At 33.5% G+C, this 14,170-nt stretch overlaps 1 protein-coding gene across 3 annotated transcripts in view; it reads left to right on the top strand.

The window, feature by feature from the left end:
• The window catches only part of HGF (hepatocyte growth factor), a 93,866-nt gene that overhangs the window by 36,075 nt on the left and 43,621 nt on the right, over positions 1-14,170 (top strand). For all 3 annotated transcript variants that reach the window (XM_078060089.1, XM_078060088.1, XM_036111815.2), the window contains exons 9-10: positions 4,090-4,264; positions 6,607-6,734. In XM_078060089.1, the coding sequence (XP_077916215.1) occupies positions 4,090-4,264; positions 6,607-6,734 (303 nt within the window). The remainder of the gene's footprint in view (positions 1-4,089; positions 4,265-6,606; positions 6,735-14,170) is intronic.

Genomic DNA, 14,170 nt, shown 5'->3' with positions numbered 1-14,170 from the left:
GCTATAACAGAACACCATAGACTGGGTGGCTTCTAAACAACAGGCATTTATTTCTGACAGTTCTGGGGGCTGGGAAGTAAAGATGAAGGTGCCAGAAGATTCCTCACATGGTGGAAGGGGTGAAGGAGCTCTGTGGTGTCTTTTTTATACAGGCACTGATCCCATTCATGAACGATTTGCCTTTATAATCTAATCACCCACCAAAAGCCCTACATCCTAATACCATCACTGTAATCCAATTACTCTTGTCTAATAAGAGGATTTCAACATATGAATTTGGGGGAGACACAAGCATTTGGTCTATAGCAACAAAAAGTTGTATTTATTCTGTACTATGCTTTATTTTTATTAATGTGCACTAGTTCTTTGTATTGTGTAATTTTTGTAATTTCAAAAGGTTTGAGTTTCCACCAAAAGATTAGAATCTGTTAAATAATCCAAATTATTTAAAACAAATCCAAACTTGGGTTTTTTATTTACTCATTTTAACTTACACTGTCTTTAAGTGAATATTTAGTGATTCCTTAAATTTATATCAAAGATTTTTAATTATACTGATGAAAGTTAAGAAAAAAACTGTTCAGCAAAATTGTTCAAATGAGGATTTTATGATTGCAGTGAAAAAAATCTTTAATTAAAACTTGTTGGGGACCTCTGCAGTTGAGGTGCAAAGTTAGTACCAACAACTAGGTCTCTGAACTTGACACTGGAATTTTAGTGGATGAATCAACAGTGAAATATTTTCCTCAATATTTTTATTCAAGTTTTTTCTTTTTTTTTTTACTTAGGGTTTTATAATATAGGTATTTCTTTTCACAGATACTCCTAAAATTTGAAAACTTTTCCCTCAAATTAGGAAAATGTTCATTTTCTACTAGCCTTAAAATTTTATGATTCCTCTTAAAATTTTCTGATGAACATGTGGTTACTCACTGAATTTTGTAGGTATTGATTTCTTCATGAATTATGATAATATTTGTTTATCTCTCCTTTGATTAAAAAAAGTGAAATTAAATTGTTTTGAGTTTAAGGCTCTGTGTTTCAAATTTAAATTGTCATGGGTTATTTCTACAAAATGTCGCTTTAATAAAGGTATTTATGAAAAAAATTACTTTGAAAATCCAATTACTCTTGTCTAATAACACATTCTAGAAATGATATCTGATTTTTAATCTTATATTGACATTGTAGTGTCCAAGGAGCAGAGGATGTTAATCTCTCATGGGCTCAGCCTCTAGCTATGTTCTCAGTAAGATATGATGGACCCCTATCTAGCCCTTATTGATCTTGAAACTCACCAAGACTGGGTTTTTAGATTACATGTTCACAATGTCACAGTTAACTCAAATCATCAGAAATACAGTAGCTTGGTGGCATTTGTTTTGATAAAATATTGTTCCTGAGGACCTATAAAATCCATCTTACTTTCTATTTCATTTAAGAACTTTATTTTATTTTTTCTAAAGATTTTATTTATTTATTTATTTGAGAGAGAGCACGAGCAGGGGGAGGGGTAAAGGGAGAGGGAAAAGCTGTGGAACTCGATCCCAGGACCCTGGGATCATGACCGAAGGTAGACGCTTAACTAGTTGAGCCACCCAGGCGCCCCTCATCTAAGAACTTTAATATTAAGATCATAAAGGACTTGATTAACTAGCACTAACTTTTTCTATACAAGTCATTTCTTCAGGCCAATAAATTTTGTTCTTCCTGAATTGATATATGTTACCAATATCAGTATATATTAACTCTCAGAAATCAACTCTCAATGACCACTTTGTGGATCAACCTCTGGACATTTTGCTTATCTCCATTTGAAGCTCCTTTTAATTTAAGGTATTTCTGAGCCAAATTTTCATTCCCTGCAGTAGATACATAAGAAATAAAAACATATTTTAAATGGAACTGAAGAAAATTTACTGTAAGGACAATTTATGGAAATCTGTTTATACAACATATTCCAGGGGTTGACATGGTCATTAATTAATCTTCCTTCTTTTTCACTGAGTTTCATAGAATAACTCCAAACTTAGGTTCCCCTTAGTTTGCATGGAACTCAATGAAATAAAACATTACGCCCCATAAAGGGTAATTATTTGTAAGAAATTTATTTATGTATTTATTATTTGTTATTCATTCATTCATTCATTTTAAAGATTTATCTATTTTAGAGAGATCCAGAGTGTGTGTGAGCGGAGGGAGGGGAAGAGGGAGAGAGAATCTCAAGCAGACTCCCCACTGCACATGGAGTCCCACTTGGGGCTCAATCCCACGACCCTAAGATCATGACCTGAACCAAAATCAAGAGATGAATGCTTAACCGACTGAGCCAGCCAGGCGCTCCAGAAAGAAATAAATTTAAATAAAATTGAGGAGCCATTTAAAAAGAACTTACACTATTAAATATGGAACACTTTTATAGACATCCCCAGCCTCTGAAGGCATGTCTAGTTCTGACTTCTTTTGAGAAATGATACATATAATTCCAGAATGGATGAATCAAAGGCATTTATTCAAATCCTAAACTGTCTTAGAGTGTGTCAGCTTGAGTTTTATCCAGGGACATCTTTAATGACCATTTAGATTGTAAAGGTAACTGGGGAGTTTACATTGACTTTACTCTATTGAACCATAAATATTTTCATGTATGTTTTGAGAAGGTGTTATGAATTTTAGTTGCTGTAGAAAGTTTTCAGTTACATTTTGTTTAAATAAACATTAAAGACAAAAGTCAAAGTTGTAGTAAAATTTTAAGTTTGTACTTTTTTTACTTTGTTATGGAGATTTTTATGATCTGCATGAAATGTGGTAAGAATTGTATTTGGACTAGGAAAAAAACAGGAAATAAATCTGCCTAGTAGCAACTGATTTCTTTTAATACTAACAAATTGATTAAAAAAAATAACATACCAGCTTAGAATATATTTATCTTACTGGAGGAAAACCATGGTTAATACGATTACCAACTTTTATATGTATTTAAACAAACTAATTAGGATTAATTGTATAGTCATTTCAGAAATACTGTCTAGGGATGCCTCGGTGGCTCAGTCAGTTAAGCATCTGCCTTCAGCTCAGGTCATGATCCCAGGGTCCTGGAATTGAGTCCCACATCAGGCTCCCTGCTCAGGGGGAGCCTGCTCTTCCCTCTGCCCCTCCCCCTGCACACTCTCTCTCTCAAATAAATAAATAATAAATCTTAAAAAGGAAAAAGAAATACTGTCTATTCAGCATATATTAGTTATAGGGACACATGAAAGTAAAATGCCTTTAAAGAATTATTCAAAATATACTATTTTAGTGTTTGAATGAAAAGAAAACTGGAATGGAGATAATAATAATGATAAATTTATTTTAAAAAATAACTGTTCTCTAGACCAACTTTTCCTTTTCTTATTTTTTTATGGCCAAACTTATAGCATAGTGCTTTTTATTTTTTATTTATTTATTTTTTTAAAAGATTTTATCTATTTATTTGAGAGAGAGAGAGAGATAGGGAGAGAGAGAGAACACGAACAGGGGGAGAGGCAGAGGGAGAAGGAGATTTCTCGCTGAGCAGGGGACATGACATGGGGCTCCATCCCAGGACTCTGGGATGGTGACCTGAGCCAAAGGAAGGTGTTTAAGTGACTGAGCAACCCAGGTGCCCCAACATAGTGCTTTTTATTCTCCCTATGTGGTCACTATATTACTTATAGATGTTTTTCAATTTCTAAAGTAAGAAAACTGATTAAAAAACATATTTAAAATTAATAAATAGAAAGATTTTACAACTAATATTAATGAATGGACAGATCCAAGAAATTTAAGTGCTATTATATGATGCTCTTTCAAACTAGTCTAGATAAAACCAAGCTAGAATATTCTATTTCATGATCAGAGAAATCCTACAGTTGAGTCCACCATGGTAACTCATTCTTTTAGATTGAGTGAGATAGCAATAATTATAACTTGAATTTTTATTCTACTCAATTTTTATAAAAACCTATGTGACAGAAAACCCTAGTAATACATATGCAAATTAAAACTAAGGGGTAGATGACAGATTAAAAGATTTTACTTAAATTTAATATTTCTTTTTACCAATAGCTCACAGTACTATGAATGACACAGATGTCCCCATGGAAACAACTGAATGCATTCAAGGTCAAGGAGAAGGTTACCGGGGCACCATCAATACTATTTGGAATGGAATTCCATGTCAGCGTTGGGATTCCCAGTATCCTCACCAGCATGACATAACTCCTGAAAATTTCAAGTGCAAGTGAGTATATTAGGCACATACAAATTTCAGTAGACTCTGCAGGAAATGAGGTGGAATGGTTACTCTACTAATTTCTGTGTTAGAAATTCTTAAACTTTAGTGTTTAAGAACAATCAGGAGTTAAAAGACAGATTCATCCACCCAGATATTTTGCTTCCTTAGGTCTGAGATCTGGACCTCAAATATGGATTTTAATGAATACTCTAGGTATTTTTGAATCAGATGGTTGATGTACCATATTTTGGGAAACACATCCCTAGGTTTCTGATCACAGCTTGCAGGTGCATTTAATAAATCATTAGCGGTAATGATAACCAGGCAAGTTTCAAATTAGTGCCTTCTTAAAACTTCACATTAATTTTAAGGGAGATTACATATTTTTTTTTCTTTCACAAGAAGAGGCATACCTTGATTTCAATCAACAATGTAAACTGATGCGTTTTTGACCTTGAAGCAATATTATTTTTAAAATTTTAAATATGTTTTCTGCTGTCTAGATTTCCTTTCAAGAGTGGGAAAGTAAAACAATTGTTTAGATGAATCAAGCCAAAGAAACTGCCCTTGAATATCAATTATATTGGTGTTATGTACCTTCTCCAAGGCTGTTTTTTTTCACCACTTGACTTCTGCTACACAGAACAGCCCCAATGCCATGTGTTTTTAAATTGTCCTCCTTGTTATGAGGAACATAAAATGATTGCTTTTGAAATTTATAACACACGTGCCATTCATAGTGGCTTTGCTGAAATAGCGCCTATAAATAACATATATTGGCTTTATGTAATTGGCTTTTAATAAGAGAGCTTAACATTTCAAGATGGAGAATTATGAGCACTAGTCGGTCCATCCACTGGAGACAGGAGATATTTTATGGGTGTTTTTTTGTTTTGTTTGTTTTAGTTAATTCAATGTATTTGTTTAGATAGTAAATATTCATATTATTATTTTTTTTCATTATTTTATAATAAAATTTTACTTGTCATTGTGGGTTTGCTTCCCTCATTTTCTTCATAGCAGTTGTCTCTGTTCCTGACCCATGTGTTTCACACCTCAGAAATAAATACTGAAGTAGAGAAAGCAAAGAAAATGAGGAAAGATTAGTTGAGACAAAGAGAGGAGACAGTGTCAGTGCCATTCACATGTTTTGTTAATTTCTAATGACTGGTAATAATACTCATGTAAGAAATTGTGTATGTACACATATTCAGAAGAATTTAACTAAGCAATTATTCATCTAAAATAGCAAAGTTGTGTAAACTTGATGTAAAACTCAATGCACATATTTTATACCGACATAAATTTTTAAAATATAAGTGCGGAGGGATGGGGTGGCTGGGTGATAGACACTGGGGACGGTGTGTGCTATGGTGAGCACTGTGAATTGTGTAAGACTGTTGAATCACAGATCTGTACCTCTGAAACAAATAATACATTTTATGTTAAAAGAAAAAAGATCGTAGGAAGGGAGAAATGAGGGGGGGAACCATGAGAGACTATGGACTCTGAGAAACAAACTGAGGGTTCTAGAGGGGAGGGGGGTGGGGGGATGGGTTAGCCTGGTGATGGGTATTAAAGAGGGCACGTACAGAATGGAGCACTGGGTGTTATACGCAAACAATGAATCATGGAACACTACATCAAAAACTAATGATGTAATGTATGGTGATTAACATAACAATAAAAAACTAAAAAAAAACTTTAAAAAAGGCCTTAATTTTACAGAAATATTTATAAGATTTCAAATAACTTTTGTAAATCAATAAAGAAGTACTTTGTAAGGGAAAGAAATCTATGCAGCAAATTAAGTAAAAAAAGTACAGAATTCAAGGAAGAAATAGCTATTGTGTTTTTTTTTTTTTGTATCAAATGTTTGGATAGGTAGAACTTCCATTTTAAATGAGAGTAGTTAACAGTTATTCATAATAGCCTTTCTTCAGCAGAGAGATACATGTTGTTTCTACATTATATATGGGCCATGAAAACATAATAAATAATAGGCCAGTTTTTTTTTTAATTGTAATAGTTGAGAGTCCAAGTGTTGAGAATGAGTGAGAAAAATGAAGTGGTACTATTTTTTCCCTTTCATGAAGCAGTAGTGTTTCTGTGGAACTCTGGGCCTGTGGAATGAAAAGAATACAGACATCTGACAGCCTTTATTTCAGTAATATGGGCAATGTCAGTTGTGTATACTGAATTCTAAATTGTTATAACTATCCTAAATCTAAAACTTAGAACTCTATTTATAAACATGCATGCATTCTGGGATTCTAGAAATGTAACAGCGCTAACTTACCATTTGTAAGAACTCAGGCAATTTACATTAACATGCTTATTCTCAATAGGGACCTAAGAGAAAATTATTGCCGAAATCCAGATGGAGCTGAGTCACCCTGGTGTTTTACCACTGATCCAAACATCCGAGTTGGCTACTGCTCCCAAATTCCAAAATGTGATGTGTCAAGTGGACAAGGTAATGGCTGACATTTTGCAGGGTGGACATGATTAAATTCAGGGGAAATGCCTCAAGAGAGACCTACTTCTTGTTGCACTGGTTTGCTGGTTCCCAAACAAAATCACCAAGTCTGAAGTTGCAATTCTTTTATACATTCATTGGCTCAACACTCACTTATTTATTTGAGCGTATACTAGTGCCAGGCACTGTTTTAGACACTGGGGATATACTAGTAAACAAAACAAAATTCTCTGACTCCGTGGAACTCCAGAAACTCCAGCAAACAGAAAACAAGCAAAATGGAAGTGGGAATAAGTTAGTTTGTGGTAAGTGCCAGAGAGAAAATGTCCCAGGGTTAGAGGGGAGGGTGTTGTTATTTCATATTTGAATGGTATGGGAAGATCTGACATACCAAGGGAACACTTAAGGAGGACCTGGAAGAAGCAGCGTGTGCCATGTGCATATATTTGTAAATAGCATTCGAGGTAGAGGAAACTGCAAGTGCAAATGGCATGAGAAGGGACAGTGTTTGAAAGGTAAAGGAAAGAGACAGCAAGCACACCACTGTGGCCAGTACAGAGCAAGGGGGAGAGTCACAGGGGATGTGGTTAGAGAAGAGTTGGACTAAAATCGCATATGCCTTATAGGAATTGGAAGGATTGACACTTTTATTCTGAAAGAGAAGGGATTCTGTTGTAGGGTTCCGAAAAGATAAATTAGATGATCTGTCTGGTTTAAGTTTTAACAGGATGACTCTGGGTGCATTATGGAAAACAGCCAGAACTTATGACAACTTCTGACAACTTCTCCCAAACAGGAGAATTTGTTATGCGGCTGTTTCAGTAACTCAGGAAAGAGAGGAGAGTGATGTGGACCTGGGGGGTCAGCAGTGGAGATGATGTGTAGCTGTGGGGTTTGGGTTAAATCACCATTATACTGGGAAACATATATGCCATGGAAGATCACTGTTTCAGGGAGAGCAGCAGAGAAAAGTCAGACTGAAATAGGTTAAAAAATAAATCATTTGTCAAAGATTAATGAAGATGTTGGAATCTGAGCATTTATTAGTATATAATGAATTGAAGGTTATGATTTTTAAATAATCATATTCTTTCTCATAAATTTAATTTTGATGGTCATGGTCAGTCCTAAATCATCCTAAAAAGCCCAAGCCAAATTTAAAGCTCCATTTCATAGATTTATTGTTCTATACATACTTCTTCCATCCTTTAACTTTTTCTGCAGTGCCATTTTTCATGAGCAACTGTTAAAAGTTGTAGAGGGAAGAGGGGTTCAGTCCCTTTTCAGTCAATTTCACTGTTCTTTGGCAGATTTTAAAGGTCAGTTGGAAATAAAGTTGAAACCGATGTTTAAAGGAGGTTTAGTACCAGCTGGATCTTCTTTGTCCCTGTATTGTTCATTTAAACACGCACTGATAATTTGAGATACAGGGAAATGAGAACAATTGTTTAATAAGCTTCTTATGTATATTAAGATGCTTTTATGTACATATATATCACTTACCAAAGAATCAGGTAACAGAGTATGAGAATTTTGGATTGTACAAGTTAAGCTGATGATATTGTTTATCTAATAAATCTAGAAATTAATAGATGAGGAAATTAGTTTTATGAAATTTAGATAACTTGCCTAAATTCTCAAATTAGCACAGTTGGGATTGAATATAACCTTCCTTAGAATGACCTTTCCATTACTTTTAACAATATGTTATATTATTTTCAACAATATATTATACCTGATACATGCAACACATGCAACAATGTGCTAGGTTCTGTGGGGCAAGTTAAAAATGAAGAAATCCACTTAAGAGACACTGTTAGCTAATCCAACATAAAACTGTGAAATTTTAATGGTTATGCCATTGTGTGATACTGCTAAGCTAATGGTATGCATTGCTAAATATGTGATATGCATGTATGCATGCACATACATACACACGAAACGATGTTGCTCTTATCCTTCTCCATATAACATATAAACCCAAATAGACTGATGAATTAGAAACATTCTTCCTAAATCTTGCAACATCTGAATTAGCATATATGTGAATGCTCTTCCAATTGAATATTAAACAACTCTATTAAAAAATGAAAAGTGAGATTACAGACTTTCTTTAAAAATGTTTTTAAAACAACTTGTTAAATTATATAATATATATTTAAAGCAGTAAACGGGATGCAATTCATAGCTTTAAATGGTTATATCAAGGGGCGCCTGGGTGGCTCCGTCGGTTAAGCGTCTGCCTTCGGCTCAGGTCATGATCCCAGGGTCCTGGGATCGAGCCCCACATCGGGCTCCCTGCTCAGTGGAGAGTCTGCTTCTCTCTCCCTCTGCCTGCCTCTCTGCCTACTTGTGCTCTCTCTCTATCTCTCTGTCAAATAAATAAATAAAATCTTAAAAAAAATAAATGGTTATATCAATATCATAAATAATGAAGAAAGTGAATGAAATTTCAAACTTAGAGTTGGGGAAAAAAAGTAAGCCGAAAGCAGTATAAAAAGGAAAACCACCAAGATAAAGCCGGTATTAGTAATATCTAGAACTAATAACAGTAGAATTAATGAATAAAGCAAAGTGATGGTTCTTTGAAAAAATTAACAAAATAGATAATCACCAGCTAGTTGACTCAAGAAAAAAAGAAAGGATGAAAATATAAAATGGTAATTATCAAGGGGGAAATAACCATTGAAACAGGAAAATTAGAAGACATAAAAGACTGTTTTATATAACCTCATGTAAGAAACTTTGAAAATAAAAATGAAATGGATAATTTACTAGGAAAATTAAAATTATCTGAATTGAGTTGGCCCTGATCAATTCAATTAGTCAAAGAATTAGACCTATTCTTATAGAAGAAATATGGGAATTTATTAATGAAAACTGTTCCATCAACAATATACCGTGCCTAGATGTGCTCACAGACCACTTAATCTCAATGTGCCTAGATGTGCTCACAGACCACTTAAATCTCAATGCTGCATATATCGCTATGTAGCTCAACAAATACAGTAAAACTTCCATCAGTAGTGATGACATTATAATATTAATACCTAAACATGATGAAGATAACACAGGAAAAAAACAGTAAACTTATCTCATTTGTGAATATAAAAATTTTAAATGAAAGGAGTGAAAAATCTGATAAAGCAACTTAAAAAATAATACATAATGATTGAATGGAGTTTAGTCTGAGAACAAAAATGATTCAGTTTTAGAAACCCATTAAAATAATTCCTCTTAGAAAAACAATCATATAATAAACGTCAACAAATTTTGAAATTCCTGTTACAAAATTCACTCCTTTCTCATAAAAGTACCCAAATAAGAATTTCTGGAATACACACACTATACACACATATCCATATATCTATATCTATATCTATATCTATATCTATCTATATATAAACAGAGAGAGAGACTACCTTAAAATATATATTCACATTTTAACATATACACATATAGACACATAGACATGCCCACATACACAAAAGCATTTATCCATTATACCTGATGGGGAAACATTACAGACGTTCTTAGGAAGTTAAAAAAGAAAACAAGAAAATATACTATCTTTACTCTTTAACATTGTAAAATATAGGTTAACATAGGTTAACATATTCCTCTTTAACACTGTATTGGAGATATTATTCCTTATAAATAAGAAAGCATATTGATTGGGTAAAAAAGCAAAAGATCTTTATGCAAATTATGTAATAGTAATATATTTTGAAAATTGAATTCAAGTAATAAAAAAATTCACTAGAGTAACATTCATATATGAGTTTGTAGATTTAATTAAGGAGAAAACAATATCTATAATAGCAACAAAAGTGATGGAAACAGGAATAAATTTAGAAAGAAATGTGCAAAATTTATATAATAACATTTTAAAATCACCACTGAAAGCCACAAAAGTGTACTTTAATGGGACAAAGCATCCCTTGTTTTTGATATTAGAACTCAACATCATAAATACATCAATTCTACCTTAGCTATTTATTTATTTATTTATTTTTAGAGCGAGAGAGAGAGAGAGCGCATGCTAGCAGGGGAAGGGCAGAGGAATAAGGAGAGAGAATCTTAAGCAGGTCCCATGCTTAGCATGGAGCCTGACATGGAGCTCGATCTCAAATCCTGAGATCATGACCTGAGCCAAAATGAAGAGTTGGACGCTTAATGGACTGAGCCATCCAGGCACTCCTACTTAAGTTAATTTATAAATGTAATGTGATATTAAGAAATAGATCCGTAAGTCTTGATACAAAAAACCTGATTCTGTAGTTCTCTTGGAAGAATAAACACGTAAGTATATTATGTAAAATCTTGAAAAATAAGGGTGATTAGAGGTAATTAACCTTATCAGATATTAAAACATTTTATAAAGAGCTTGTAATTAAGACTTTAGTTCTAGTGCAATGAATAAATTGACAATTGGAAAAAACACAGAGGACAGAAACAGACTCCTTACAGAGATTTATTTTATTAAAAATGTAGTACTATGTATCACTGGATGAAAAATGAACTTTTAAAGTATAATAATGGATAAAATTATAAATGATAAAATTAAATCCATGCCTTATACCATACCCCAAAATAAACTTCAAATGTATAAGAGATCTGAATTTAAAAAAGAGAACCATATAGATATTAGAAGTAAAATTGGAAGAATCCCTTTTTAACTTAGATATGGTGAAAAGCTTTTTAATTAACACTCAAAATCTAGAGGAAGCAAAAGAAAAAAAAAACTATAAACTACATTACAAACCTACTGAGGCAAACGGTCATGTACACCCATATACTATATATATATACATATACACATATATATGCATTCATTTATTTTTATTTTATTTAATTATTATTACTTTTTTAGAGAGAGAAATAAAACATGAGAGATAAAGCAGGAGCAGGGTGGGGGGAGGAGCAGAGGGAGAGGGAGACAGAGAATCTTAAGTAGGGTCCATGCCCAGTGCAGAGCCCAACATGCGGCTTGATCTCATGACCCTGAGATCATGACCTGAGCCAAAATCAAGAGTCAGATGCTTAACCAACTGAGCCACCCAGGTGCCCCCCAAACCCATATTTAAATAAAAAGACTAATGACAAATTTGGATCTAAGTATTGAAATGCATATTACAGATAAAGAGAAAATATTTTTAATATATAAAAATTCTGAAACTAAAAACTAAAGGACCAAAAATTTAAGTAATTAACAAAATGCGTTGAGATTTCTAAAAAAATAGTATGTATATATAAATTCCCTTCAAACACATAGAAATTATGCTTAAATTCACATGTAACAAAAGCACCCTTGACACCTATTTCTTATCTTCTTACTTTTCATCATTAAAATAAACAAAGGCCCCTTGGAGAAATTGATGATTCCAGGAGGCCTGGGACAAGAAAAGAACAAGGTGAGGCTGGAATATCTTTCACCAGTAAGTTAAGAAGTGCTAAAAAACTCATGTCTTCCTCTCAAAAACCTATAACCCATATCTAATCATGAGGAAAACATCAGACAAACCCAACTGATGGACATTTTTAAAAAAAAAAAATATTTGACTGGGGGTGCCTGGTGGCTCAGTTGGTTAAACATCCCACTCTTGATTTCGTCTCAGGTCATGATCTCAGGGTCATGGGATAGTGGGATCCAGCTCTGTGTCAGGTTCTGTGTTCTTTGGGGGAGTCTGCTTGAGATTCTCTCTCTCCCTCTGCCCCTCCCTCCTTAAATAAATAAATCTTTAAAAAAAAAATGCTCAAAAAAATACCTGACCAATTTTCCTCAAAACTGACAACGTCATCAAATAAGAAAGTCTAAAAACTGTCACATTTAGAAGAGCCTAAGGAAATATGACAACTAAATATAATGTGGTATCATGTGGAATCCTAGAATACAAAAAGGATATTAGGTTAACAACTAACGATATTTCTGAGACCATGAAGACCAAAATATGGCCTTCAGTTAATAATGCATCAGAATGGCTCAATAGTTATGACAAATCTATCATACTAATCTGATATTAAAAGTAGGGAAAACTGTGTGGTATATGAGAACTCTCTGTACCAACTTACAACTTTCCTATAAATTAAATCTATTCTAAAATAAAAAGTTTACTAAGAAGGAAAGAAAATATATCATAGCCTTTATTCAAATAAAAGGGTAGTGGTGGTGAGGAGGATCTCTTCCTCCAATATAGAAAACATATATGCAAAAAAACCAAAAATGTATAAAAAAGTAGCACTAGTGTACTGCATCACACAATTGCTTTCTTTAAGTAAGAATCTATCTAAAGAATTTACTACCTAACAGCTAAAGATTTAAACTTTCCTAATATAGAAACAAAAAACACACCATCAGAGCAAAATGTTTTCATTGGTATATTCTGTTTATGTACAAGTATTGGATTTTACAAGTTTTTGCTTTCTGAAAGCAATTTTATTGTGCACTGGAATGACTGCTATGTTATCTGTATCAAATCCTATCTTATTTGAGTTTTTATATTTAAGCCCAAATTCCTTATAGTGTTATTACGAAATGTGATCCATGGATTTGAAAACATGACTGCTGAATATACTTTTTCACTATGTTAACTGATTCTTGAACAAATTATTAAATTATTTATTTAAAATTTTTATTAGGACTTGTACGTATTTATTATGATTACAAAGCATATTTATTCATTTTTAAAATTTTTTTTAAAGATTTTATTTATTTATCTGACAGAGAGAGACACAGAGAGAGAGGGAACACAAGCAGGGGGAGTGGGAGAGGGAGAAGCAGGCTTCCCGCGGAGCAGGGAGCCCGATGCGGGGCTCGATCCCAGGACCTGGGATCATGACCTGAGCCGAAGGCAGACACTTAACCCACTGAGCCACCCAGGCGCGCGGCTGACCAAGTTGAAAACAGAAATAATCTTGATGTATATTTGTAAATAACATTTTACAAGTCTACAGTTCTCAGTCATATAAAAATCAGGAATGTTTAATGGATCATCACTTTTAAAATATGTGTTATTATTTTAAAATATGGAATAGTGTTTCTTTTCAAATGTAGAACTGCAGCTCACATGTTTGGAAGAAGTTGACTTCTTTTTTATGATATTTTAAAATTAGGAATATGGACCCTCCTATCAATGTTTAGTAAAACACAGATTACTCATCTGGGGAAGAAAAATGAAAAATAAAACCATATGGGACACAGTAAAAGGCATAGAAGCCAGTTTAAAGTGGCTTCCATCAGCTAACTTTGGAACAATTTTGAGTATCAAAATGAGCAACAGGAGTAGATTATATATAATGCTGAGTAAAAAGAGGACAGAAGAGTGTGCAGAGCCCCACTTCTCCTACAGACAATAGTATTACTAGTAGGAGTAGCCGTGGCAGCGGCGGGACCAGTGCTAGTAACAGAATACTTACATGGGAGGAGTAGGGGA

The sequence above is a fragment of the Halichoerus grypus genome, chromosome 12, assembly GCF_964656455.1.
Source record: "Halichoerus grypus chromosome 12, mHalGry1.hap1.1, whole genome shotgun sequence".
Classification (NCBI taxonomy): domain Eukaryota; kingdom Metazoa; phylum Chordata; class Mammalia; order Carnivora; family Phocidae; genus Halichoerus; species Halichoerus grypus.
The sequence above is the reverse complement of the archived record's forward strand: the minus strand, read 5'-3'. Positions and strand labels throughout refer to the sequence as shown.